Below are 24,860 nucleotides of genomic sequence, written 5' to 3'. Positions count from 1 at the left end.
CATTTAATTTGCCACGCAAGTGCAAATGTAGAAAAGGAATGCCAGGAGCTATAACCCATCTCAAAAGAATAAGTGAGTTGTCTTTCATGCTCTGGTGTCAGTTTTATTTGGCTTTTAACAACACTATTCAACTGAAAATGAATGCAACCTTCAAGCTGTTCAACCAGCACCACATGACAGCTGGCAGCTTCTTGGAGGATTTTAAAAGGTGGTTTAAAATGTGGGGACACATTCCCAGATCAGTAGGGGGATTTGTGGATCTCTCATGTGTGTGTGTGTGTTTGCCTAACTTGTGTTGTAGGTTCACAAATCTGTGCATACAGTCTTAGTGTGGAGATCTGACTCCAGTTTGGGAACAAAAGGCTAGAACCCATAGCACAAATGGTTGAAGAAATGTCTTAAAATCAAGTTTTACTTTAAATGTTGGGGTTAGGGCAAGTGGTAGTTTTGGTTAGGACCAAGGTAATCTGGATTAAATCCATTCAAGACTATATTAAAGGATGCAAAGGTGACTCTCTCTCTCTATATGAATATATTCATACAATGTGCGTGTGAGTACTGCACATCTGTTTACATGTAATGCTTGTGCTATAGTGTACGACTGCGTGTTTTACTTCTTGTGTGTGCCTTGATTACAGGAAGGTCAGTGTGACACTGGCAACACCATTTTATAAATAATGTAAAACAATACAGGAATTATACTTTGTAATTACACCTCTCCATGACGGCACGTGTGCAGATAGTTTGTATGCATGCGCGTGCATTTCGCACATGTGTGTGTGCGTGTGTGTATAATCTCTAATTAGCTCCAAGAGAATAGCAGTGGCCATTAAAGTGCTGCACTAGTTAGCGCTGGGGATAGGGGGAGGCAGCAAAAGGCTAAGAATGCCTTGGTTCATTAGAATATCTCTGATTTTGGTTATGCATGAGTCTGAATATAAAAGACTGTTAGAAACAGAGGGAGGAATAATGTAAGAGAAGGGGGGAAAAAAATTGAAATTTAAAAAAATATGCTTGCTTAACGGCGTATACTATATGTGTATGTATGAATGAGCATGAGTGAATGGCTCATGTTTCTAAAATGTGCCTGGCAGAGAGTGTAAGTAATCATATTTATCCCTGTCAGGTTTTGCTAGAGCTTACACTGCCACTTTGAATCTAGCAGCTGTGCCTTTAACAGCACATGGTATTTGGACGCTACTCTAATGGCATTTAACGCAGACCGATGGGGACTGCTTGTCACTCCAATTAGAGGAAGGTCTTCCCTGTATGCCAAACTATTAGACTAACATCCGACTCCTCCCTGCAAATTTGGGGATGAATTATTGAAAAGGGCACAGTTGAGCACCTTGATGGGGTTGGCGCATTTGGCTGGCTGAATGGTCAAACTGACAGAGCTCGAGAATAGAAAGAAAAAGATGGCTGCTATCTCGGCAGCTCAGAGTGTTGCTGGCTCGGTGAATTTATATGGATGACAAAAAAAAGAGAAAAAAAACGCTGGTTGTTCAAGTGAAATGACAAAAATCACCCTGGTCTAATGTAATAAATCCAACAATAACAATTCAAAAAGCTTTCCTGATGGCAGAATTATTAGAGGAAAAAAAAAATGTTCATTGTCATACTCTGAATGCAAAATAGCGAATTGCTGCTTAAAACCAGCTGCAGGACATGCATCAGGCTGATAATCGTCTATGGAAATCTTGATTTTTTTATTAACTGCAGGATATTAATTCAGATAAAAAAAAAAAAGAAAAAAACTGAACAAGACTCTGATATTCAACCTACTCAGCAGAGATAAATTAGGTAATGTATTCCAGAACGAGTGCAGTGATGGTTAGAAATGGTTCTGAATTGCAAAGTCACCCAGCAGAAATTAAGCAGCAATTGTGAGAGTTTATTTTTAGTGAATCTGTTACAAGAGTCTCTTGTTTATGACGCTAAGTAGATAGGTGTGCTGAAACATGTTTGGCTCTACCCAATTAATTCTTAGTAAACCATAATGAACCCCAAGATTAGATGAGAAATCAAGCAAAGTGGAAAACTGAGTGGCATTAAACTGCTCCATAAGATTATGATACACATCTTTCACAATATAAGCCCTGTTAAGGAAAGAAGTGTTTTCTATCAAATAACATTCAGAAAAGATTTTATGACATAGGAATAAAGGATGCTGGAAATGTAAAGTGTGCCATCACAGCTTGATAAGCAAGTAGTTATTTAACCTTTAAACTAGGCGTGGCAGTCGCTCAGGAGCTAGGGCGTCGCCAATATGAAAGCTAGTGGTTCAAGCCCGGCTTCCCCGGACCACATGTCGAAGTGTTCCTGAGCAAGAAACTGACTCTTTGCCTCCGATGTGTGCAACGGTGGGTAAATGTGTGCGGGTTATAGACTGAGAAATGCTATGTGTGTGATTGGGCTAATGTGGCTTGTTGTGTAAAAGACTAGAAAACCGCTTAACAACTACAGTCCATTTACCATTTATTTAATTTTGCAGCACAAAGTGCTTTTTCTCTCCACAATCCACTGCAAAAGTTAAACTTTGTCAACATACTCCAGGAAAATTCTGGGGGGAGGTTGGGCAGCCTTACACATCATTAACAATTGTTACAATTCACTTGACAGCTGAATGGAAACACAGTTCTAGAACCATACCGATAACTAGACTGGTCAGTGCTGTTTGAGTACTTGAATATGTGCATAAATCTGTTTAATGTGTGAGGAAGAGAGATAAAGAGCGTGTTAGTCGTTCCAGGGTGTTGATTGAAGCTGCTGATGACAGAACGGTGGCACTGCGAGGCTCCCCTGGCCCCTGACCCACCTAATTGGTTTTCAGTGTTTAAAAGATCATCAAAGACATGTCTGTCAGTTAGACTGCTTTTACTTTCAGATTCAGCTTACTCTATAATTCATAACTAAGAAGAAACTCTCTGAAATACACTTTCAAACGTCTGGATTCCTGTCCGTAACAATCCAAATGTCTCTACACGTATACTTTCTGTAGAGGACCACCCACTGGTGATCTTGTATAGATGCTTATGCTTCCTTTAAAAACCCACTGACAAAGATAAAAGTGAGCCAGCCTTACATAGCAATGACAATATATGACCAAAAAGGACTATTTTGGAGTCCTTGAGTATTCCAGTATTTCAAAAAGAAGAGTCAAATGAAGGAGGACAGTGTGAGTTTGCATTTCAGGGAATTTTTATGTGTGTGTGTGTGAGAGAGACTCTGTGGGTTCAAAGACTTCACATCCTTGCCTCTATATAGAGTCTGCTGAACTCTTCTGACAGTGCAGGAGTATAAACACTAGTGTAAGTTCAGTTGGAGTTTTTTTTTCTCTACATGAAACAGACAAGGCCGAATTTATGATCAAAGTTGCAAAGTGACCCACTGAAATGTTCCTACGGAGTCTTAGCTATCAAAAACAGTCTCAGAAATTCGTGTGCAGCTTTGTTACTTGCATCAGTTCATCACATCAAACACACAATGGCATTGGAAGCTTATATGTTGCATTTAAATCAAGCAGGTACTTGACACAAAGCCGAAGAAGTTGCCTCGAAATAACGCTCCCTGCTCCACAAACAGGCCGAACATTAAGAATTTCTCGCACAGCCTCTGTCACGTCAACATCACATCCACATACAAGCTACCCCACTGGAACAACTGAAACCACAACAAACAAGAGATTTTTCTTTTGTCAACCCCCATCAGCTCCCGTCTCTCCTCACCCCGAGGTTTGTTTTGACCAAACGTATTTTTTCCTGCCACCCAGCTCATTTGCACATATCTGTCAGCCCTTAGCATTAAGGCTACAAAAGATAGCGCAGGGGATTAAGTTTAGTTTGATAAAAGGGGACTTTGATGCTACCTGCTTCAATCTAAACCGATTTGTTTTGTTTCCTTTGTTTATTTAATAGAACTTCAGTCTGCAAACTTGCACCACCACATACATCTCAGACCAAGAAAAAAAAAACCTGGCTCCACCTCTTTTCCACCCACACATTTTCAGTTACACCTTAATGAGACTTATCCCAGGCTAGGTTTCCTTTGTAGGATGCAAACTGTTGACTATTGCATTTTAAACAACCACATCATTCTCTATAAGTCCAACTCAATTTCTTCTTTACAATAATCTAGCAAAAAAAAAAAAAATTTAAAAAAAAAATCGCAATATAAGTTTTGTCATTATCGAACCGCAGTCTTTTTTCCATTTTCCCACCTATTCCTACTGTGATAGGGATCTAAGCGATAAAGCTTGCCTGTAGTATTAGTTGTGTAATAGAGGACTGTGGCTGGGAAGGTCTGACAAGGAGATGATAACAGAATTGCTTACTCCACCATTCTCCTTGGTCTCCTCTATCATTTAGAAAACAGGCGCAGTGCAGCAGGAGATCATGGTCGGCTAATGGCCTCAGAATACAACTGCTGCCATGGTAAGAAACGCTGACCATTAATCAGTCTGTGCAGATATTAAATGGAACATCATTTAATTGAGGAATTGATCTCTTATTCTACCGCTCAACCATGCTCCAAGAAATACTTATGATCCTGCATAAAAGCCCTATGCCTTATTAAGAGGCTTAAGAGTCATATTTAAAATGCGAAGGCCCAGACTTGCTCTCAATACTGAGCTTCCAATTAAGTACTCACTACTTTCTTTGAATTTCTATTCTAGGTGGTTTTGGCAACTTTCATCTAAAACATCCATCTATTGTCTCATAATATGCTCCTGAGTGCATTTCCAGGTATATGTATCTCTAAAAACTATCATCTTTGGAGAAGCTCCAGACTAAGCATCTGGTGACACTGTGGTGTGGATAAGTTAAGTCACAGTTTATGGCATTCAGAGTTTAGGAGAGTCCACGTTTCCAAATATAAACCAGACTTGAGTTTAACCAAACCAGGTGGCATTTCAATCAGCTATGAAAATAATGTGAGCACATAATCTAATGCTGAAGTAAAGGAACACAGCCATTAGCCACCATAAAGACACCTGGGTCAGGAAAAGTCATGTGATTAGGCATGTGGCAAAAAAACATGTTTAGAGAGATGACCAAAAAACACTTTTGTTGACTATGATCAATCAAATTAGTCTTAGATGTATTTTAATGGATCAGATTTGATAATACTGTTAACATACGCTTCTGTCTACTTTTTTAAATTTGCTCAACTTAAGGTTTCAGCATAGAATTCATCTGTGTTTATGTTATCTTATACGCCTTATACGGCTTATATTATGTTATACGCCTCTGAAACGTAGGCTACACTTGTTTAATTCCAATCATCTTCTGTGCTTGTGGGCTTAGAGCTATAGAGAAGCACAAAAAAACGCAACTGTAAATCAGCCTTTACCTGAAAGTTTGATTAAAACCGGTACGATACAAGCACCCATGCTTCTTTACCAATCTGAATTTCAGTAGTGACGACATATTCACACAAATTTAATGCCACTTGCATTTAAGTGAACTTTCACTTTAAGGCCCAAAATGAACTGTATAACAAAGAGTTACGCCAGATAAGATAATACAGTAGAGAAGTGCCCGAAGAGAAGAAACAAAGTAATTAGCCGATAATAAAAAAAGCATAGCGTAGGCAATATCCCAGTCTGAGGGAAAAAACATGAAGAGGCTTCTCATCTGCTGAAAACTGAAAAGACACAAGAAACGACAGGAAACGAGACAGCACAGGCTTAACCCCATTGGATGACGTAACTGTGAATGTGATGATCATGCTGCAAGTGTGCCTGTGCTTGTTCTGAGATGAGCATCAATAACACAGGTGCTCTGTTTGCTGCGATTTTGGATCTGAAAGCAGTAGCAAAGGCAACTTAAGAGGGTGTGTGTATTTGGAGCACCATGGGTGCCTCTAAAAAAGCTCGGAGTAAAAAGAGAACAGCTTCCCAAGACGCCACTTGATGCCCATGTGTGTGCGTCTACTGTAAAAGTGTGTCTTCAGGTTTTCTGCTGTCTCTGTATCTAGTTCATTTTCAACACTTAAGCTCAGTCCATATACATGTACAGCAGAATGCATGCTGGTCTGTATGTGTGTGTGTGTGTGTCTGCACTGTGTCTAACAGAGTCAAGTATCTGTGCAAAGTCTCAGAAAGTGACATATTGGAGCATCTTCCTGTATCTATAATTTATAGCACAGACTCTAGACAAAGGACATAATGTTTGGTTCCCATCAGACTTGCTACTGGGGAGCTGACAAGGTTTCTAAAGCTGCAAACAAAATATATCTGGATAACGAGGACCTGGGGATAATGAGAGGTATAACAGATTACGGTGGTAGAAAAGGGCACACAGACTGACAAGTAAGCATGTGGAATCAGGAATATCATTCTGTTTTTGTCTCTTTCTCAATGCCTTGATGGATTTTCTCTGACCCACATAATCAGGAAACAGACAGGCAGACTTGTAAACAGGTTTGAATATGACTCATTGTGCCGTCTACCCTGAAACAAAGGCTCTTTCTACACATTTCCTTCGTTGTGACAGGCACCTGTGATCAGTCCAATGCTCGCAAGGAGGACAATCGTGCAATATTTAGAAACCCCAGCTCCCATCTTTCTCAGAGAAAAGATGAAAGATTTATACCTGTTGTGTGTTGAGGTTTGCTCTCCTACTGCGTGAGCAGACGTCAACTCCCATCTTTGCTGAAAAAAAGTCTTGTGAAGGTTCTCCTTCTCAACATAAGATGGAGGAATTACAGATATTTACAAAATTAATCAAATTAATTTAGTATGAAATCCTAAAACTGAAATGCTTAATATTACACAAAGAAGATTAAAAGGGTTTAGTAGAACTGACTGAGAGAAAATGAATAATCATCAATCTTTATGTGAGGGTTGCTGTGATTTTCTTTGGGTTTTAGATCACCCTTATCTCTGGTTTGTGGGGAGTTGGTGAAGATTTGGCAGCTCTAAAAGCAGTATTTCTTCAGCTTCTCTGTGTGGTACTTTATTGTTTACTAAAAGTGACAGAAGAAGCTGCAGGGAAAGTGAAAAAGACAATTTCTAAGAGATGTTCTATCTTTGTTTCTCTCTTTTTCACTCTTACCCATCTGGAAAGTGTCTGTGTGAGGTGGGTGTTTTCACTTTGGTTTGAAACATAGTTCGTGATGAGTCTACGGGCGTTTTTACATCAAAAGTGGCATGTCGAAATGAAAATTGCTTGTTTGCTTCTAAACAAAGAACTGGCAACTACCACTGTCTCTCAAAACTGCAACATTGCAAACTTAAGGGGGCGGCATTACACTGTATTCTACAGATTGTGTTCAAAAACAGTTTCTTAACTTTCTGAGATAACTAAGCCCATCTATTATTTGTCTGGACCACAGATGTGAGCCCAACCCAGCAGCACGAGGACTGAGCTGCCAGCTGTCTTGCAGACGGGTAAAATCAATCAATCTCAATCACATCCACTTTTGTACGCGCACTGTTGCTTCCAATTTCAGAGGCTCCATGTGAAAAAGTGAGCTGTGCTCACTCTTGTAGCCCCAACTGCAGCACCACTTGTAAAAACTGGTGTCGAACAACACAGGCGCTGATAAATAACTACTGTAGTCATTTCAAGGTGTGCTGAATGCTGACTAAACACTTTCTCATAGCACTCAAAAGCCAGATGTTAGCAGGGCTTTTGGATTATATCTTTAATAAAGGGTGTATTTTTTCCAATTGTAAGTGTTTTCAATGGTCTGTACTAGAAAATGGCCACAGCAAACTCCCACCTTTTGTTTTATACAACACAACAGCTGCTCATAATGTAAACATCATGTGTCAGTGTCAGCGGTATTAAAGAGGCAATTACATTTCATATACTGCTGGGGCATGCTGCTGTGTCTTATTAAATCTGTACACTGAGATGTAATGATGGTTCCATAAGGCCTTCCTGACACCTGCTCCTGTGAGTGTCAGATTCAACGTCATTACTAGTGGGACATGTATGTGTTGTAATTAAAATTCAACATAATGTTAATAGTAGGTGACAAATGTGACTCTGCAAACATACAAATTGTCATAGGCTTTAGTTATCAATGGGATGCTTGCAGCTAGTCACCACACAGACAAATGAGCCAGGCAGATGGTTGTGTGTTCGTTAAAATGTAAAGGGAAACAGAGCAAGGAGAGAGCAAAGAAGTAAATACTCAAGAGAGAGAAAAAAAAAAAGAGAGAGAAATTAGCGAGTGCTGAGATGGCAAGACAACTACACTAAAATTGCTTGGGATGTGGTAATGACAATGGTGGAGTGGGAAAAGAGGTATTTTTGCAACTTCTGAAAGTATAATGCTTATCTATTAATATATCGTTGTGACTCATGCTTTTAAGCAGCCAAAAATAGCTTTAACTGCCCACAGTAGTCCTCATCTCATTCATTCTGTTCAACTACACAGAGCGCTACAATCAGAGGGGAGGAGAAGGAGGGAAATGCTAAGCGTGCTATCATACAAAGGTAATAATGAGAAAATGAACACCATAAAAGGAACGACAGCACCTTGAAAAAAAGGCATCCAAATGCTGTAGCTAGACATTTTCAGGATGATGAACAGTGGATGCCTCTTCCAGCCACATGATTTGCACCATATCACAATTAGAATCTCTGTTGAGGCTCTGAATTTTCTGTTTTGTGATATGTCAACACAAATCGATCCATTTTGTCTAGTGTTGCAGTGTCATAAGCACATTAATCTTGAACCTGTTAGGCATCCAGCCTCTCTTGGAAGCACCCACCAACAAAAAGTGAAGAGGACATCGGTCACTAGATGAACTACGAAATTAAACTAAAGAATCAAACCAAAGAATTGACATTTAAAGGTATGTTCTATTTGACAGGTACCCATCATGGGAAAAAAATATCTGGAAATAGCCTGGCATTTTTACAGTATTTGTTCACACCTCCCACACTGCGTAGATGGAGGGTGCAAACCTCGAAAGAAGACAAAATCACATTAGACAAACTACAAACTGCCAAACCCTGAACTGGAATGACTGCTGGCAGTTTATCCGTGGGCAGAGGAAGCGCTGCCTCTAAGGACTACTTATCCAATGACTACTATTTACAATATTTTCAGTTCTACTCTCAAGTCTTTCAGGTCTGAAATTTAGGTTATGCCCACACCAATGAGGATTCAATTGAAACACGGTTTATTATGTAAAGCAGATTTTTGGCAAAAATATTCCAACTCTTCTCTAAGAGCTTTCTGTCTCTTCGGAAACAGAAATAAGCTATCTAATGATAACCTTTCGGGCAGATTCAGAGATATCTAAAATGCTAAAAAATAAATCAATAAAGCTTTTTAAAAAACATCTGAATATTTGCGCCTCCTTCCAACTGGATCTGAATCTATGAATATGACATTATTTTCTACACTAGAATTCAATCTATGGCATTCATGATGCCTCCTTCATTACTGAAAACCATTCTCAAGGTATGTGCAACACAAACTTCAAGTTCCCACATCACATTTCTATAAGTTGCCAAAAACTAATGATGTTACAAATCAAGCTCACAGGAACTCATCGTCAGATTCTAGCGGCAACTTTTTCTAGCGGCGCTTTACGTCACGGAAGGGACTCAAAAGCCAAAACATGCTGTGACATTCATTAGAAAAAAGATATTAAGCCTTTACCACAATCCCTCATTATAGTTACTTTCGGAAGACTGAAGTTATTTTTGGCATTACTGGTGGCACATCAGTTTTCAATACTGCCAGCAGTAATGGAACAACAAGTTGCAACCACTGTGTGATGTGAGATGAAGAACCGCAGGCGACAAGCTGCACATCTTCAGCTTCTCAGCAAGGTTACCAGCTGCTGGAAGTGTCTCATGTAGAGTTTGGTCAAGCCTTGAATAGCATGACCCCAGATCACAGTTGCTCATGAATGGCTATTGACCGACTTTAGTGGAACAACCTGAACTTCTTTGACTGCACTGCAAACAAATCAGTATCTCTGTTGTATGTCTGGCAAACTCTGGGAGTTTGTTTGTATTATTGATCACACTTACTGTTCAGTCAAACTATGCGTCATTACTATACATTCTTATGTCAGCTGGAGGAAACCGTTTGGGCTGCAACATTCGATATTAATGTGACAAAGGTTTGTAAATGGATTATATTAAAAAATACCAATTTTTTTTTCTTTCTTTCTTTTTTAAATCAGTAGCCTGATTATAAAGATATGTCCATTAGAACATCTGTAAGTTTCTCTTCTCTCTTTAATAAATCCATCTCTATGCCATGTTTATTTCAAATCTAACACGAAACGAGGCATTGCGTCTTTGATGAGGCTTCCTCCTCCTCATCCAGACCACGATACGAAAAAAAGACGGTCTATGCGTCTTATCTTTGCTGGTCTTGATTTAGCTATGAATAAAATGAAAAGTTACAAAAAACAACTTTCCTATCAGATGGATTGAAACAATCAAATGAATAAATGTTGTTCTAAACCTTCAAACTTTTCATTTCTAGGATTTGTGTTTAGAGCTGCGCTGTACCATTAGCAGGCGAGTTTAAAGCTAGCCAAGAATTAGCTCACAGGAACTCCCTCTGCATCCACATTCTGTATCCTGCAACAGATCAGCTACACTATCTGTCCGGCATTAATAACATGGTAAAAACATTTTATTGACTTTATCAATGGTACATAAATCTTTTTTTTCATGCCACTTTTACGGAGACATAACTGTTTAAATCATGTTCATTCATATATATCATGAATTCACAGCAAAAGTCATCTCAAGGCACTTTAAAGTTCCAGCGAATCGAATCAAATCCAGTTCATTATGATCCAAATTTGTCCTCTTCATTATAATTGTACTGAACAATGACTTAATCTTTCTCAGAGGGATTTCTCAAACTTTTCACTCCACTGCATTTATCTGACAAACTGTACTTTACAGCAAATTTAGACTTTAAAAACCTATCACCATATATAAAACATAACAAATAGTTATCCAAAAGAAATGAAACCATCTGGCGGCATGTTAAGAGATTAAAATCAGGTCTACCTCAGTTAACTACAAATGCTGCTGGATTATTAATGCATCAGGAAAAAAATCATCCAGCAGCAAAGCAAGAAGACTAACAGAGCCCACAAATGTGAGCATATTTTCCAACACAGTCAGGCGGTCCTCATTCAGGCTGCATGTAGCCCTTCCACTGCCTGAGAGCAGTGTATAGATACTGGATGGTATTGCCATCTACTGACTACAACCAGAAATTCACTTGGCATCTAAATAAATAAACAAATATCAAACAACTTACAGATAAGACAAGAGAACGTGTTAACTGTCCCTAACAACTTATCATCATTCAGTATTCATGGTAGATGATGAACAATGCATTTTCTGATTATGCAACCATCATACATGTTAAAATAGGAGTTAAAGCAAAGCAAAGACCCAAATGTGATAAATTAATGATTAACTCAACATCAATTATCAGTTTGTGAAGTCAATGGTAAAACACGCATCGACCTAAGACCAGATTTTCAGACTGGAGAGACTATTAACAATCAAATGAATACGATATTGGTACATTTTTACTATTAACCCCCTCTAATTAAAAATCCACCACAGCACCCTTTAAAAACCACCTATTGCTGTGAAAATCGGCTCGTATTTTTGGTCATTGACTGATCCAACATTGCTCCTTCTTAAAATCCATTGCAGCCTTTTTGTTCTAATCAGACAAGACGCATCTTTAAGAGCCTCTAAATCAGCAGGCTTGATGCTGAAAGCCAAAGAAAATGAAGACACCATCAGCTCAAGCGCCAAGATAAACAAGCCAAGGAACACGAGCCATTTGTGAACCATAACAAGATGATTATGTCGGCGGCAGCTAGTTATCGCTGCCTGATATGGAGAAAGAGAAAGGATGCCATGTCATGTACCAGCCTCTGCTGCCAAACCCATACACTCTGTTTCCAATCCAACAGGGCTGGAAAATGAGGTTCAGCCCCACAACTTTTCTGTGGTGGCTGGGGACTGAATAGATAATGACTAATGTTAGATATTCCCATTTTAATTCTTTTGCTCTGTTTGCATATAGCACCCATGCTTACGTAGGAATTTGACAAATCAAAGTTGTGCTATTCAAGACTTCTTTCCTCAGACATACGCTCACCTCTGAAAGTGCTTACAACAACATGGCACTGAAACCGCATCTGAAAAAGCTGCGTCAAACTTTAATCTTCTAAATGTCCGTGGGGTGGATTAAGTGGGAAATGCAGCTAGAAAACATTGTATAGTGTGAACCTTGACCAAGCATCACTCTGCCAGGTTCTAAGAGCCACTCAACCCCTTCAGCCAAGTTCTCCACTTTGAAACAGAAGGCATTTTAATGAATCAGGTCGGCACAGGTTAAAGAGAGGGGTCATGGGCAACAGAGTTGTGTGTCTTCTATGTGGGTGTATAGACAGAGAGTCCCTGCAGAAGAGGAGTAACGGCTGCTATTTACAACTGTAAGGGCTGTTTTTTCCTCCCACTGTGTGACGGAGCTAGACGATTGCCAAGCAGCCACCCTGTGCCCTCATGGTATGTAGACAGTGTCGCTCTCATACACAGGGAGGGAGAAGGGGGGGGGGGGGTGAAATTTGTGTGAGAGAGTCAGAGTAACGGGTGGGTGGGAAAGAGTTTACAGTACAGCTTGCAGGAGACAATGGTCGCCGTCCCTCCAGTATCACTGAAGGTATGACAGGAGACAATGATGTTTTCCATTTCGTTCATGTCGAATTCAACGAACACCAAAATATAAGGTCCCTCTTCTGTGCAGAGCTGGACGGAAAACTACAATGAAAGTCACAACAGGGAAGCTCTAAACTCTGTCACTCAGCACGGTTGCATGCTTAGTTGAGACAAGCCACAGTTAGCTTGAAGAGGTCATTTAGTTGGACCATCATCCATGTTACCGTTTAATGATACGTCACCGATGCTGCTGTCTGTGTGAAAACTCTTTCAAGGCAATCTGCTGCTGTGTCACTGCGTTTAATTGTCTGATGAAAGAAACAAAAGTACGTGCATGAGAGCAGCTTCATTTCAGTGTATACTGATACACAGTTTTTATCTTTGGAGCATGTGCAAAGTGCCTTGGCCCATTCGAGTCCAGCTGAGTGTATACATGCAAGAGTAAACCAAGCTCCAACAGCCGATCTTGGTGTATTATTCCTGTTCTGAAAAGCTGGATTTCTAACCGTTTAGGAGTAATGTTTTTAAATACACTTTAAAATTCTGGTTTTGATAAGACTGAATCGATCACTTCTATTTTTATAGTGACATATAAATGTGCTTATTAAATGCTAATAAATGTTTTATTCAGTACCCGTATGGATGTGTCTAGTTGGACAACATCTGACATTTGAGTGGTTCGATTTATTTTCATGTAAGTGGAGAAAAGGGTTTTGTAGAAAATCATCAGTCATCTTCCTAAGATATCAGCACTGAAGGCTTCAACTGTGTTCTTCAATTTCTATTCAATCAATACAGTTGTCTACATCACATGCATCACATCTGACATTTACCTTCCAGTTCAAAGTCAGAGTCTATATCCAAATAAACAATGACCACATGCTCTGTATACGTCTACACCTGCAGATAAACCAAAAACATAGCTCTGTCAGCCTAGGGACCACTTTCAAAAGCAATAATTTGCCTTTCAACAAAACGGTCAAATACCAGAGTAACATCAAAGAGGCTGGCCGTTCAGTGCGACACTGGTGACAATTTGTTGATGCAGGCGGAGGAAGTACTCTCTGTAAAATCACTGAATGATGCATAATAACACTGCCAGGCTCCAACCCACTCATTGTAATCATTATTTCAAGGCGGGGAAGAGGCCTGTAGATCATATCCTTTCATTTCCTTATATAGGTTATCATAGTGTGATGCAAACAGATATAAGGACAGCTCAGAAGCAAAGAGGCACAAGCATAATAGCACAACCTGTTCATGACGAGATAATCTATCTACATAATTACCAATATCTGGCATCTGAGTAGAACAAAAAGAAAAAAAACAGCCTTTTCAACCTGTGTATGCTTATCAGACAACTTTCACTGGAATGAATGGATGTAATTTGGCACAGTGCTTCTGCAATCAGTATGTCTTGTTTAAACTGAAATAGATTTCTCATCCCAGCATAGTTCAGCCAAGAGGCAGAGCAGCGTCTCAAAAATAAATGGTAACAAAAAACTGAAATGATTTTCTTTCTCTTTTTTTTTTTGTCACTACAAGCCTTGAGAAAATGGCACCACATTATCGGGGGATTAATGATTACTTCGCCAAACGGGTGTGAAACAGAACCGGCTGAATAACCAGTGTGAAAAAAAAGACGATAAAAGAAGTGGAAGACGTGGGGGGAAAAAAGGGAAGGTTAAACCGATACGATTTAAATAGGAGCTGCAGTTGGATTTGCGGTGTTGACGGCTTCCCTATCAGGGTGTCAAACATGTATCGTGGGTGTGCTAAACAACATCCAAACATCCCCAAATCCCCAAGGCCCCTTTTGAGAGGCAAAATTATTTGGGAAAGGGGCTGGCTGAGGAGTGTGGGATGAGGGGATAGCATGGTGGAAGGGGGAGATACAGAGTGTGTGTAATAAGGAGAGAAAATCAATGGGTACCCCTGGAGCAAATAAAAGCCATGACATCATCGCATGGCAAGGAGCAAGGAAAGGGGTGGCGAGAGGCGGGGGAGGAGAGAGGGAGAAGGCAGAGACGAGAGCACCCTCAGTCACCCATTCTGCCTCTCGGGGCCCATCCACTGGAATGGATAAGAGCTGAACAATGTGCTCCCAGTGAATGGTATCCCAAATCCCACAGGAGAAAAAAAACAAATCACCAGTGGGAAAGTAGTAGGGCAAGGGAGAGATGGAGAAAGAGACAGAGAGGGATGGAGAGAGAAAGGGAGACCGTTACAGAGATGTGCACACAAAGCAACAAAGCATCTTGGGACATGTAGAGCAAGGCAAGTAGAGGCTGAGACAAAGCTGCTTTTGTGCTTCCTGGCTGGTGGGTGGCTTGGAGTGAAGGATTTGAACATGGTACTATTTACATCTGAGCTCTCCAATATATTGATTGGGTCATGTAATCCCTCAAATGGTAAATGAAAAGGTTGGATCAACGCTGGATGTGTTGTTTGCAGAGCCTACATGACAGCAGCATGTGGGAGGCAGGAACCAAGCTTTATGTAACTCATCATGAGAGCTTTAAGTTGTGTTCAAAGTTTGGCCGGCTGCTATGAAGAAGCTCTGACAGATCAGAGGCTCTGATCACAGCATCCCCTCATAAGAAGTCAAAACGGGATGTTTAATTGCATTCCTCATCACACAGCATTAATAAATAGAAACACAGCCTTCACTGGAAGGGCTTGAAATGTATGTCAATTGTGTATTGTTGTGCACTTTTGAAAAAAGAGCTTCCGTTCCTTCGTGATCACAGCACTGCTGCTCTAAGCCAGAACAGAGAAAATAAATTAGAATTACAAGCAGAAGAGTCTTTCATGTCGGATGCTTTGATAACAAAAACCAGCAGGTTTCCACAAACTCGAATTTGTTAGGATTTGGAGCTAAATGGGGAAAACTCGACCCAAAAAACTCAAACGACAAATGAAAGACTCACTTGTGAATAAGTCACAAATAATGGAAGGATGGAAATAATGCATATATCTTAGTCTTTATTGTGGGATCAATCAAAAAAGAATGTTGGACCGAGTTAGAATAACGCAACTCACAGCTGCTGTAACTCACCCATCTTACAGTCCAGAGGCACTTGTGTATGAATGAGCAAAATCAACAGCAGGGTTCTATGATGCTTACAGACATTGAGCCGATGGCAAATTTTGAGCAGCCAGAGCTACTCTTAGTGTCTAAATGTTATTGATAGTTTATTCACCTACAACTCAGCATAGTATCTATCAGAATATGTGGGGAAAGAATCTTTCTTTCCTTTTCAGGAGCAACGAGAAATGGACGGTTTACCTAAAGTGACTGTTCTGTATTTAAGTCTGCTTACTGGATTGTGTTGAGTGACCTTCACGAAAGTTCAGATGTAGAAAAGTTACATTTAAATTTGATCTGGCTTGAAAATGCATAAATTGGGCACTGCAAAGGGAGGTGTGACATTAAGAGAAGACCTTTAAGCCAAAATCAATTAGCAGACTGAAATGACCTAGAGCCAAACACCAAAGAAGCTGACTTTAACCTTTAACCTCTGGATGTCTTGTTCAGGAATGGCAGCAAAGCTACAACAAACTATTTTTATTATCAACTGATATTGCTTTTTTCCCCTCATACAATCAATTAGATGATGAGCCTGTAAATTTCTTTTTATCATCTTTCGCAGTCGCAGCCCCATGAAGACATTGCATCGGTCCAAAATGTTAGCATATTGAACTTCAACGATAAAAGCCAAAGAAATACAACAAACTTGTGAGACTGGAAACATTTGGAATTGTCGCCTTCTACACATCAAAATTGATCTTCTGATTGTTACTTTTGTTGATAGAGCTGGAGGTTTTAGCGCATTTGCCTCCCTCTCCCACATGAGCGAGTGGTGGGCTTGGCCTTTGAGAATTGTGTTTATGTGTAATCCGTCCTCTTGCTAGATCTCCATGGTAAAGAGAAACTGGCTTAGTTTGAGTCCTATCTGTTTCACAACACCTGGAAGTTTCTTGACGTTCTTTGGAATTGAATTTCCCAAACGTTTATTATGATTCTCTGAACCCACATCCAATGCTTTCTCTTTTCCTCCTAGCAGAGAGATCCATTTTCACAATCTCTTTCTGAGGTTTTTTGGTACTCCCCCCTCCCCCTTTTAAAAAGTTCTTAGAAAGGAAGAGTATTTCCTTATAATCACTGAGGATATTGATCATTTTAAAACAGAAGGCACTGGAAGCTGTGCAGATTACAAATCACCTGAAATCAAATTGGGATGTGTAATATTGGGCTGCAGAAATTAAACTGACAAGTCAATTGACAAGTTGCTTTCACTCCACAGCAGAAAAGACAGAATAAAACATTGTTAACAAATGTAGATTAAATGTGTTAATGGATTAACAGATAAAAAAAAATGTTAAAAAGCTTTGTGTTATCAGTTCGCATCAAACTTGTGTGAAGCCATCAATCAAAAATATGCTTCGAAGCTGAGTCTGGATGAAGAAGCAAGATTACCTCACAAGCTCGATCTTATGCCTTTGGGGTCTAGCATGTGGCTTCAAAATAAATATCAAAATCTCGAGAGGCTGACTTGTTGGTGGATGGGTTGTGTTATAAATGATCCGTCGAGGAGATAATTTGCAGTCTGAGTCCATCGACATGCTGCCTTGATGAGTTGCCCACTAAATTTCTAAAGTCTGCGTTGAGCAGTTTGTTACCCAAACTCGCTCATCTAGTCAACATCTCACTTCAGACTGGAACATTAGAAACTGCTGTCATTAAGCCTCTTCTAAAGAAGAGCAGTCTTGATGCCAGAGAACTGAACAACTACCGGCTCATATCAAACCTTCCATTCTTAGGCAAAGTCCTAGAAAAAGTCTCAGTCTTAGTTCTGCTGGACCTGAGCACTGCCTTTGACATAGTTGACCATGTCATCTTATTACAGAAGTTAAAAGACTGGGTGGGAATCTCTGGTACTGCTTTAAACTGGTTCAAGTCCTATGTCGACAACAAGAGGTACTTTGTTGAAATTGATAACTGTGTCTCAGACCAAATAGCTATGACATGTGGGGCTCCCCAGGGGTCAATCCTGGGACCCCTATTGTTCAATCTGTACATGCTCCCATTAGGCCATTGTGTCCTACCTCAACTATGCAGGTGACACTCAGATCTATGTGTCATTGACGGCAGGAGAACACGGGCCTGTAGATACATAGTGTCACTGAATCGAACAGATCAGTGTGTGGATGCAAAACAATTTTCTCCAGCTAAACTCAGATAAAACTGAAATAATTGTCTGTGGCCCACAGATACAAAGATAAAGTGTTATCAGTCACCTTGAGACTCTCTCTCTAAAACCTAATAATCAGGTTAGACATCTAAGGGTAATATTGGAATCAGACCAGAACTTTAACAGCCACATTAAATCAATAACATCAGCAGCTTTTTACCATCTAAAAAAATTGCCAGAATCAAAGGAATAGTGTCTAAACCAGACTTAGAAAGACTGATCCATGCATTTGTCTCCAGCAGGTTAGACTACTGTAACAACCTGCTCACTGGGCTCTAAACGGGCTGTAAGACAGCTGCAGTACGTCCAGAATGCTGCTGCTTGAGTCCTGACTAGAACCAGGAAATATGACCATATTAGTCCATGCTTAGGTCTCTGCACTGGCTTCCTGTCACTCAGAGAATAGACTTTAAAACAGTTCTGTTTGTGTTCAAGTCTCTTCATTATCTAGCGCCAAAGTACATCTCTGACATGTTAGATCCATATGAATCAACTCAGACTCTGAGAACCTCTGGGAGGGGTCTCCTGCTGGTGACCAGAGTCAGGACTAAGCAAGGTGAGGCTGCATTTCAGTTTTATCCTCCTAAAATCTGGAACAGTCTTCCAGAAGATGTGAGACAGGCCTCAACTCTTAAATCCAGGCTGAAAATAGTTCTATTTAGCTGTGCATATGACAACTGAAAGTACTTTATCTGCACTCTTTGTTTTTAATTTAATTAATTAATGATTATTTTTACGTTTTGTGGATAAAACAAAGCTGTAAAACACTTTGAATTGCCTTGTGTACGAATTGTGCTCTACAAATAAACTTTGCTTGTCATGGTCAGTGGAGCAGGTTTACATTATCAACAGACAGAGACAGAGGGGTGGTGTTATATCATATAAAGATATTCTAATTTCACTTTTATTCTTATGTAAACATTGTACAATGCTTATGCTTCTGTCAAATGTCTGCCTGTGAAGTGTCTGTGTTGTTACCATGCTGCTTATGTTGCCTTGGCCAGGACACTCTTATAAAATAAATCCTTGATCTTAGTGTGACTTTTCCTGTTTAAATAAATTATTATAATGAATAAAAAAGGAGAAAATAAATAAATTATCTTGCTCAATATATTTCTTGTAATATCAACTTCTCAGGTAGGGTAGATAAATAAATACATACAACTTTTTACCAAGTGGGATTACAGTATATGTTCTTATGGCTGTGTAACACTGAGTTTAATGTCTCCTTCTGCAGCCAGTGGCCGCTGCACAGCCTCCACATGATTTGAGCTGCCTGCCTAGTACACAAATCTGGAAAACAATCTCTGGTACATTGGTCAACACAACTGTCCCCAGATCATTGGTCAAAGCAATTCAAGACAACAGAGTCACTGCACGAGGTGCCTCAACGACTACTTAGGATATGAGATCTGCTTCATATAAGCCTCTTCGTTCTCTCTTTATCACACTTTATGTTAGCTAAATGTTAGCTGTTATTATGAGAAAAACATAACATGGATGAAAATGTCTGCCCTCACTGCAATTTACCAACAACCTTCTCAAAATCATGGATTGAAACGTGTACATGCAGAGCAACAATCCCAACTATTACACTGAATCTAAATAAGACAACATTCCAATAACAGTGTTTACATACAAGTGCATGCAAGATGTTACATGTTACATGTTCCACCAATGTCAGTCCCCATTAGCTACCCCTATGCTCATTTAAAGCCTTCATTGATATCTATATCTTTCACAAAGCATTACCCTGGTTTCTCCGTTGCTGGCCCCAAATCCAGCATCTGGGTTCTTAAAAATGAAGCACAAAGAGGTTTATGGCCAACGCAAACTTAGCGGAAACTAAGGCATGAGTTTTAAAGCAGCTGTGAATGTTGTTAAGACACCAAAACTCTGACAGGTGCTAATATTGCGATTAGGGATTTACATGTCCACATAATGCATGTGAAACCAGCATATTCTGCTCAACTTAAGTCTATCGCAGCTTAGTCCAAACATGACCATATTTAGGTTGAGCTTATTGGAAAAGGAAAATCAATTTGTTGATAGGAGATGAGTTTTTAGGAGTTAAGTGATTGTACATGGAGTTTAATATCTGTCAATGCATGTTTACCATAGTGCTTATTCATGAAGAAATGTTAGCTTGCTAAACACTATGAAGCGCAGTCATGGTGGTATAATGCACTTAGTCAGGCTTCCACCACTTGATTGTTCTTTCCTCTGCCACTGTAGATTATTGCACTTTGAACTTGAATTTTTTGGCTTCTATGCTGCTGAAGCAAAAACAATGAAACCCATAATTTTTTGTCATGTTTTCAACAGTTTCTTTTTTTTTTTTTCATCAGCTTGTCTCTCTCTCTGGATTTTGAAGATCTAAAAGGAGCACATGTATAATATGAAGGAGAAACATGCAACACACAATTTCAGCCATGAAATATGCAGCACAGCATAAAGACTGAAAGCCACCTTTGTTTTTAGTTGTTTCTCAAGCACAGCACCACCCCACGAAATCCAAACCTCATTCAGAGAGCAGAATTAAAAGTGGGTAGATTAACCTTGACTTCAAGGTCTGTGTGGTTAGAAAATGAATAACATGCATAGCAAGACTTTGTTACAGCACAAATAATAAAAAAAAACGCATTTGTGTTGCTTTCATGTGCTAATAAATGTGAAAATCTACATATCATTAATAAATAAAAACCCAACTCCCAAAGGTAAAGAGAGGTCCCAAGTACACTACTGTTATTACAGCTACTTCAAAGGTGAACTGCAGGACAAATATGAGCAAATTCTCCCTCACTTAGTCTTCATCCTCGCCCTCTGTCATCTTTCTGTTGTCAGTCTTGAATCTTCTTCTGTCTTTTTTTTTGTCCTTCCTCTCACCTTCCCCAGCATCCTACACTTCTCCCTTCCATCCTGTGCTCACATCAAATTCTTTCTCTAACTTTTCTCCTCTTCTGACAGCAGATCAATCAAGCCGCTTTTTTGGCTCAGCTCCTTCTTCCTTGTGATAACAAGCTATGCATCAGGTCTTATGTCATACGAGCAGTTGAACGAGGTCATTTTTAACAAGTCTTTCAGAGCATATTCTACATATCTCCCTCTTGACACATTAAAGAGTGGTTGAGAGAATATCTAACTGTTCCGGCTCAGTTTTCCAACCGAGAACAGCAACTTTCCACTAAATTCAATACAAATCCAATTTAGGAAAATGCCACCTCCTATTGGGTGGGGTGCCACAATAACTGTGGAAATGGAAACAGTGATCTATATTTTCAAAATATCTCCCTGGTCTACACAGTTTAGAGGAAGAGGTGTTATCGCTACGATAATAACTATTTCAGTGAAATGAAAACGCAAATATAAATCTCTGAAAATGCAGCCAATGTCATTTTCTCATTTTCACTTCTTATATCTTGTATCTGTGTCCCTCAGAGGATATACTGCATGTCACATATTGTTTGGGGTAGGAGATATGAGGCACTCTGGCACTCCTTCTCCTCTTCCTCAGGGAGAGTTCTAATGAAGTATGAGGCTGGTTAGATGGGGAGTCTGTAACTCTCCACTTGGATTCAAAGCAATCAATAAAATATAGAGGGCTCCCCTTCCCTTCCACTCCTTATCATTCATTTTCAAATCCCTTACACTCTTCAGCTTTATCATTGAACCCTCTACGTCCTTTTTAAAAAAAAAAAATGTTTTCACCTCATCTTTCACCCTTACATCTCACCACATCTGTCTTCATCACCTCTTAATCTCTAGTAAATTTATAGTATTTTTTCTATAGTAGTTTTTCCTGCTTTTCTTTCTCTTTTGGACACTTAGTTGCAGTTAGGAGGTTACAAACCTGTGACACATGCAGCTAACCGCACAGAGAAGTTCTCAGACAGAGAAAACAGATTGTACTAGGAAACTTAAGATCAGAAAACACTGATGGAAATGGGATAATAAAAAAAAAAAACTGTGCGAACTTCATCTGCCTCGATACCAAGTTAGAGGAATGCTATCCATCTCAGATACTTCACTGCCCCTGAGAGCGCTTTAAACCTGTGGGACAACAGTGCCCCCTGCAGGTAAGTACTGGAGGTGTGCATCAGTGAAGTTGATCCCCTTCACACTTTGAATCAGCCTTGTTTTATCCCCCCAGCTATCTCCTCCCACAAGGGGAATTGTGTAAGTGGATTTAAATAAATTTATGCCTCTTTTGTAAGCCTGGAGAAAACAGCAGAAAACAGTCCAAAACATAGAAAAAAAAAAACAACTCTTACTGCAGTTGCTTTCACAAAGATAACCAAAGACTTATTTTATAGCTTAACCTTATAGGCCCATATTTAAGGCAGCTGAAATTTGCATGTGTCATGGCTAATTCCACAGTTAGGCTGAGCCTGCATTCTCTAGGGGCTGAAGACAAAGCAGCATGCTAGATAGACACTTGACTAGTCAGCTGGAACAACACTATCCAGGCTTGGAGGATAATCAGTCTCTCAGATTTGAAACAAAAACTGCTTTAAAGCAAGCCATTTGAATGCCCGGAGGCCATAACTAAAATTTCCAGTATCTATGACAACAAAACAAAGATCTAACGAAGCATTCACAGTCTTTGGAATATATTTCAAGAGTTTATCAACAACATCTCACGACGATAACACTAACACGAGAGAGAATACTTCAATTAAATCATAGGCTGAAAATCATTCACTGACAAAGATGCAGTCTTTTGAGCATTAATTGTGTTTGCCTCGGCTACATAGCAACACTCCTCACAGAGGGAAAGACAGAAATAAGCAAGAGAGGCTCTTAGGGTCTTGGCTATTAGATTAACTGGGATCCAAAAACACGGTACTGCATAAAAAGAAAAGAAAAGTCCAAACTATATCTGTATCATTTCCTTTTAAAAGAGCAAATATCTAAGGCTAATGCTTATTAAGACACTTCACCAATACTTTGATGTAATGTCTTTACACAAAGATTGAGTATTAGGAACGCGAACAGAAAGCATAAGCAGTCATCACTAACGGTCTGTACAAAGCAGACATCTAGATAAATATAACACATACATACAGTCCAATTTTAGCAACATTCAAGTCTCTCAAGAGTACAATGAAACCCTGGAGGTTTCAGATAACAAGCTCCCTGATATCTGGTTTTTACACTACAGTTATTCCAGAGCCAGATGTCTGACTTCCTCTGGGTCAAGACAGACAGCAGTGGGATAAGAATCAATTAACAAAAAAAAAGAGTCAGACTGGAGATGGTTCACACTTGGCATAGATACAAGACAGCACTCTGATAACAATGTATAATCAAATCTTAAGTCGATAGTGTTTACAATAGATGAGTGGAAGTATGTTGTATACTGTATAAAGTTTCTCTTTGTGTCCATACCTCTGAGTCTTCCCTCTGGAGGCCCAGTTGGAGGACAGCGCTGGGAGACTTCAGTCTGGCTTGGCTGGACTGGGCCATCTGCAGGTTCAGCTGCCAGCCGACATACTCCAGCTGAAACACGAGGGCATCCAGCTTTAGTTTAACACCATCCATGCTTTTAAAAATGACGCTTTAAAAAGTGGTCTTTTTTTCTAGAAACAGTCAGCAAGGTCACATACACAAAAGATTCATGGCCATTTAACTGGACCAGTGTCCTTCTCCCTGTATACACGCACAGGAGCTGAATCGAGTTGTTGACTGATGCATGTCAAAATCTTAGTGACACTCTGCCACTTCTAACTTTCTCTGTGAGAGGTCATCATACAGGTAAGTACAGCCAGATTCACTGCAGAGATGTTGTCAAATTTTCTCAGATGATGCTGCTGTTGCAAAAATCCAGATTTTATTAGAGCAGAGCGACAGTCTAGAAATGCTTTCAATGACCCGTGTATTGACACGTAGTCTTACTGGGCCCATTTTCTATCACAATGTCTGACATGTTATGTCATGAAAAAAGGAAAAACAAAATAAGTACACTTTGGAGTGTGTTCACAGCACCTAGGCCCATTTGAATCTTGCTGACGATACATGCAGAGCGATTCAATCCCCTGCATTACCCGAGAGTGTTTGTCCGGTTTCTTTAGCTTATTTTTGTACAGTTGGGTCAGACAAACATGCATCTGTATGCATTTCAAAAATTCAATTTTGGTCAGTCTCACACAATAATTTCTTTCTCTAGTGTCATGTTAACATGCTTAGTATGGTTATGCAAATACTGATTCTTCACTAGCCTTTTCACGTCACTATGTTGTAACCATTTCGCCAGTTTTTCTCCTCGCTTTCCTACAAATAATGGTTTAATGTCAAACAAGCACTTTTGTTCTCGAATATCTTATTACCTATTATTCTAAATGAAAATTCAAACAGCCAATGTTATTTGTACAACGTGCTATGCTACCAGAGTCCTGATTACTGTCATCATCATGAGGATTCACTGCTGGTTATGATGACTCAGGTAGATTTTTTCATGTTGATCTTGCATTAAATGCTTCTAAACTGCAGGGTGGCCGACTATTATTCTCTCACCCAAACTTTTTTCCCAACAAACCCAAATGTAAAAAAATGTGATGCTAAAGTTTTAATGAAACCTTGTAGTGTCTCCTCACGCCAACCTCTCCAACTGCCCACCTGCCTGGCAGATTTACTGAGAGATGCTTCATCAGTCAGCTGTAACAGGGCGACAGATTAGCAGCACTGAGTCAAGGCAGGGCAGTTAAGTGTTTTACGATGCTGGCAGAGGCCATGATAATAAACCACGTGTGACTTATTGGGCTTGGAGGCTTCCACATCATCGGAGGACAGGTGTGAGGTATTGAAAAGCTCAGCCACATCATTCATACAAGTGACATCACAACTCCATTATGTAAGGTATAAGAATCTATTAAATTCGCTGAAATAAACACATAAGATGTGTTTGAATATTAAGTCAAATTAC

The 24,860-nt window shown here is 39.7% G+C and overlaps 1 protein-coding gene across 1 annotated transcript in view; it reads right to left on the bottom strand.

Annotated features, from left to right (window-relative positions):
- commd10 (COMM domain containing 10) overlaps positions 1–24,860 on the bottom strand; it is a 57,830-nt gene that overhangs the window by 28,929 nt on the left and 4,041 nt on the right. The window contains exon 5 of the mRNA XM_072386951.1: positions 23,327–23,437. Coding sequence (XP_072243052.1) covers positions 23,327–23,437 — 111 coding nt within the window. The remainder of the gene's footprint in view (positions 1–23,326; positions 23,438–24,860) is intronic.

The sequence above is a fragment of the Leuresthes tenuis genome, unplaced genomic scaffold (genome assembly GCF_036924035.1).
Source record: "Leuresthes tenuis unplaced genomic scaffold, fLeuTen1.0.hap1 SCAF_6, whole genome shotgun sequence".
Lineage (NCBI taxonomy): Eukaryota > Metazoa > Chordata > Actinopteri > Atheriniformes > Atherinopsidae > Leuresthes > Leuresthes tenuis.
The sequence above is the reverse complement of the archived record's forward strand: the minus strand, read 5'-3'. Positions and strand labels throughout refer to the sequence as shown.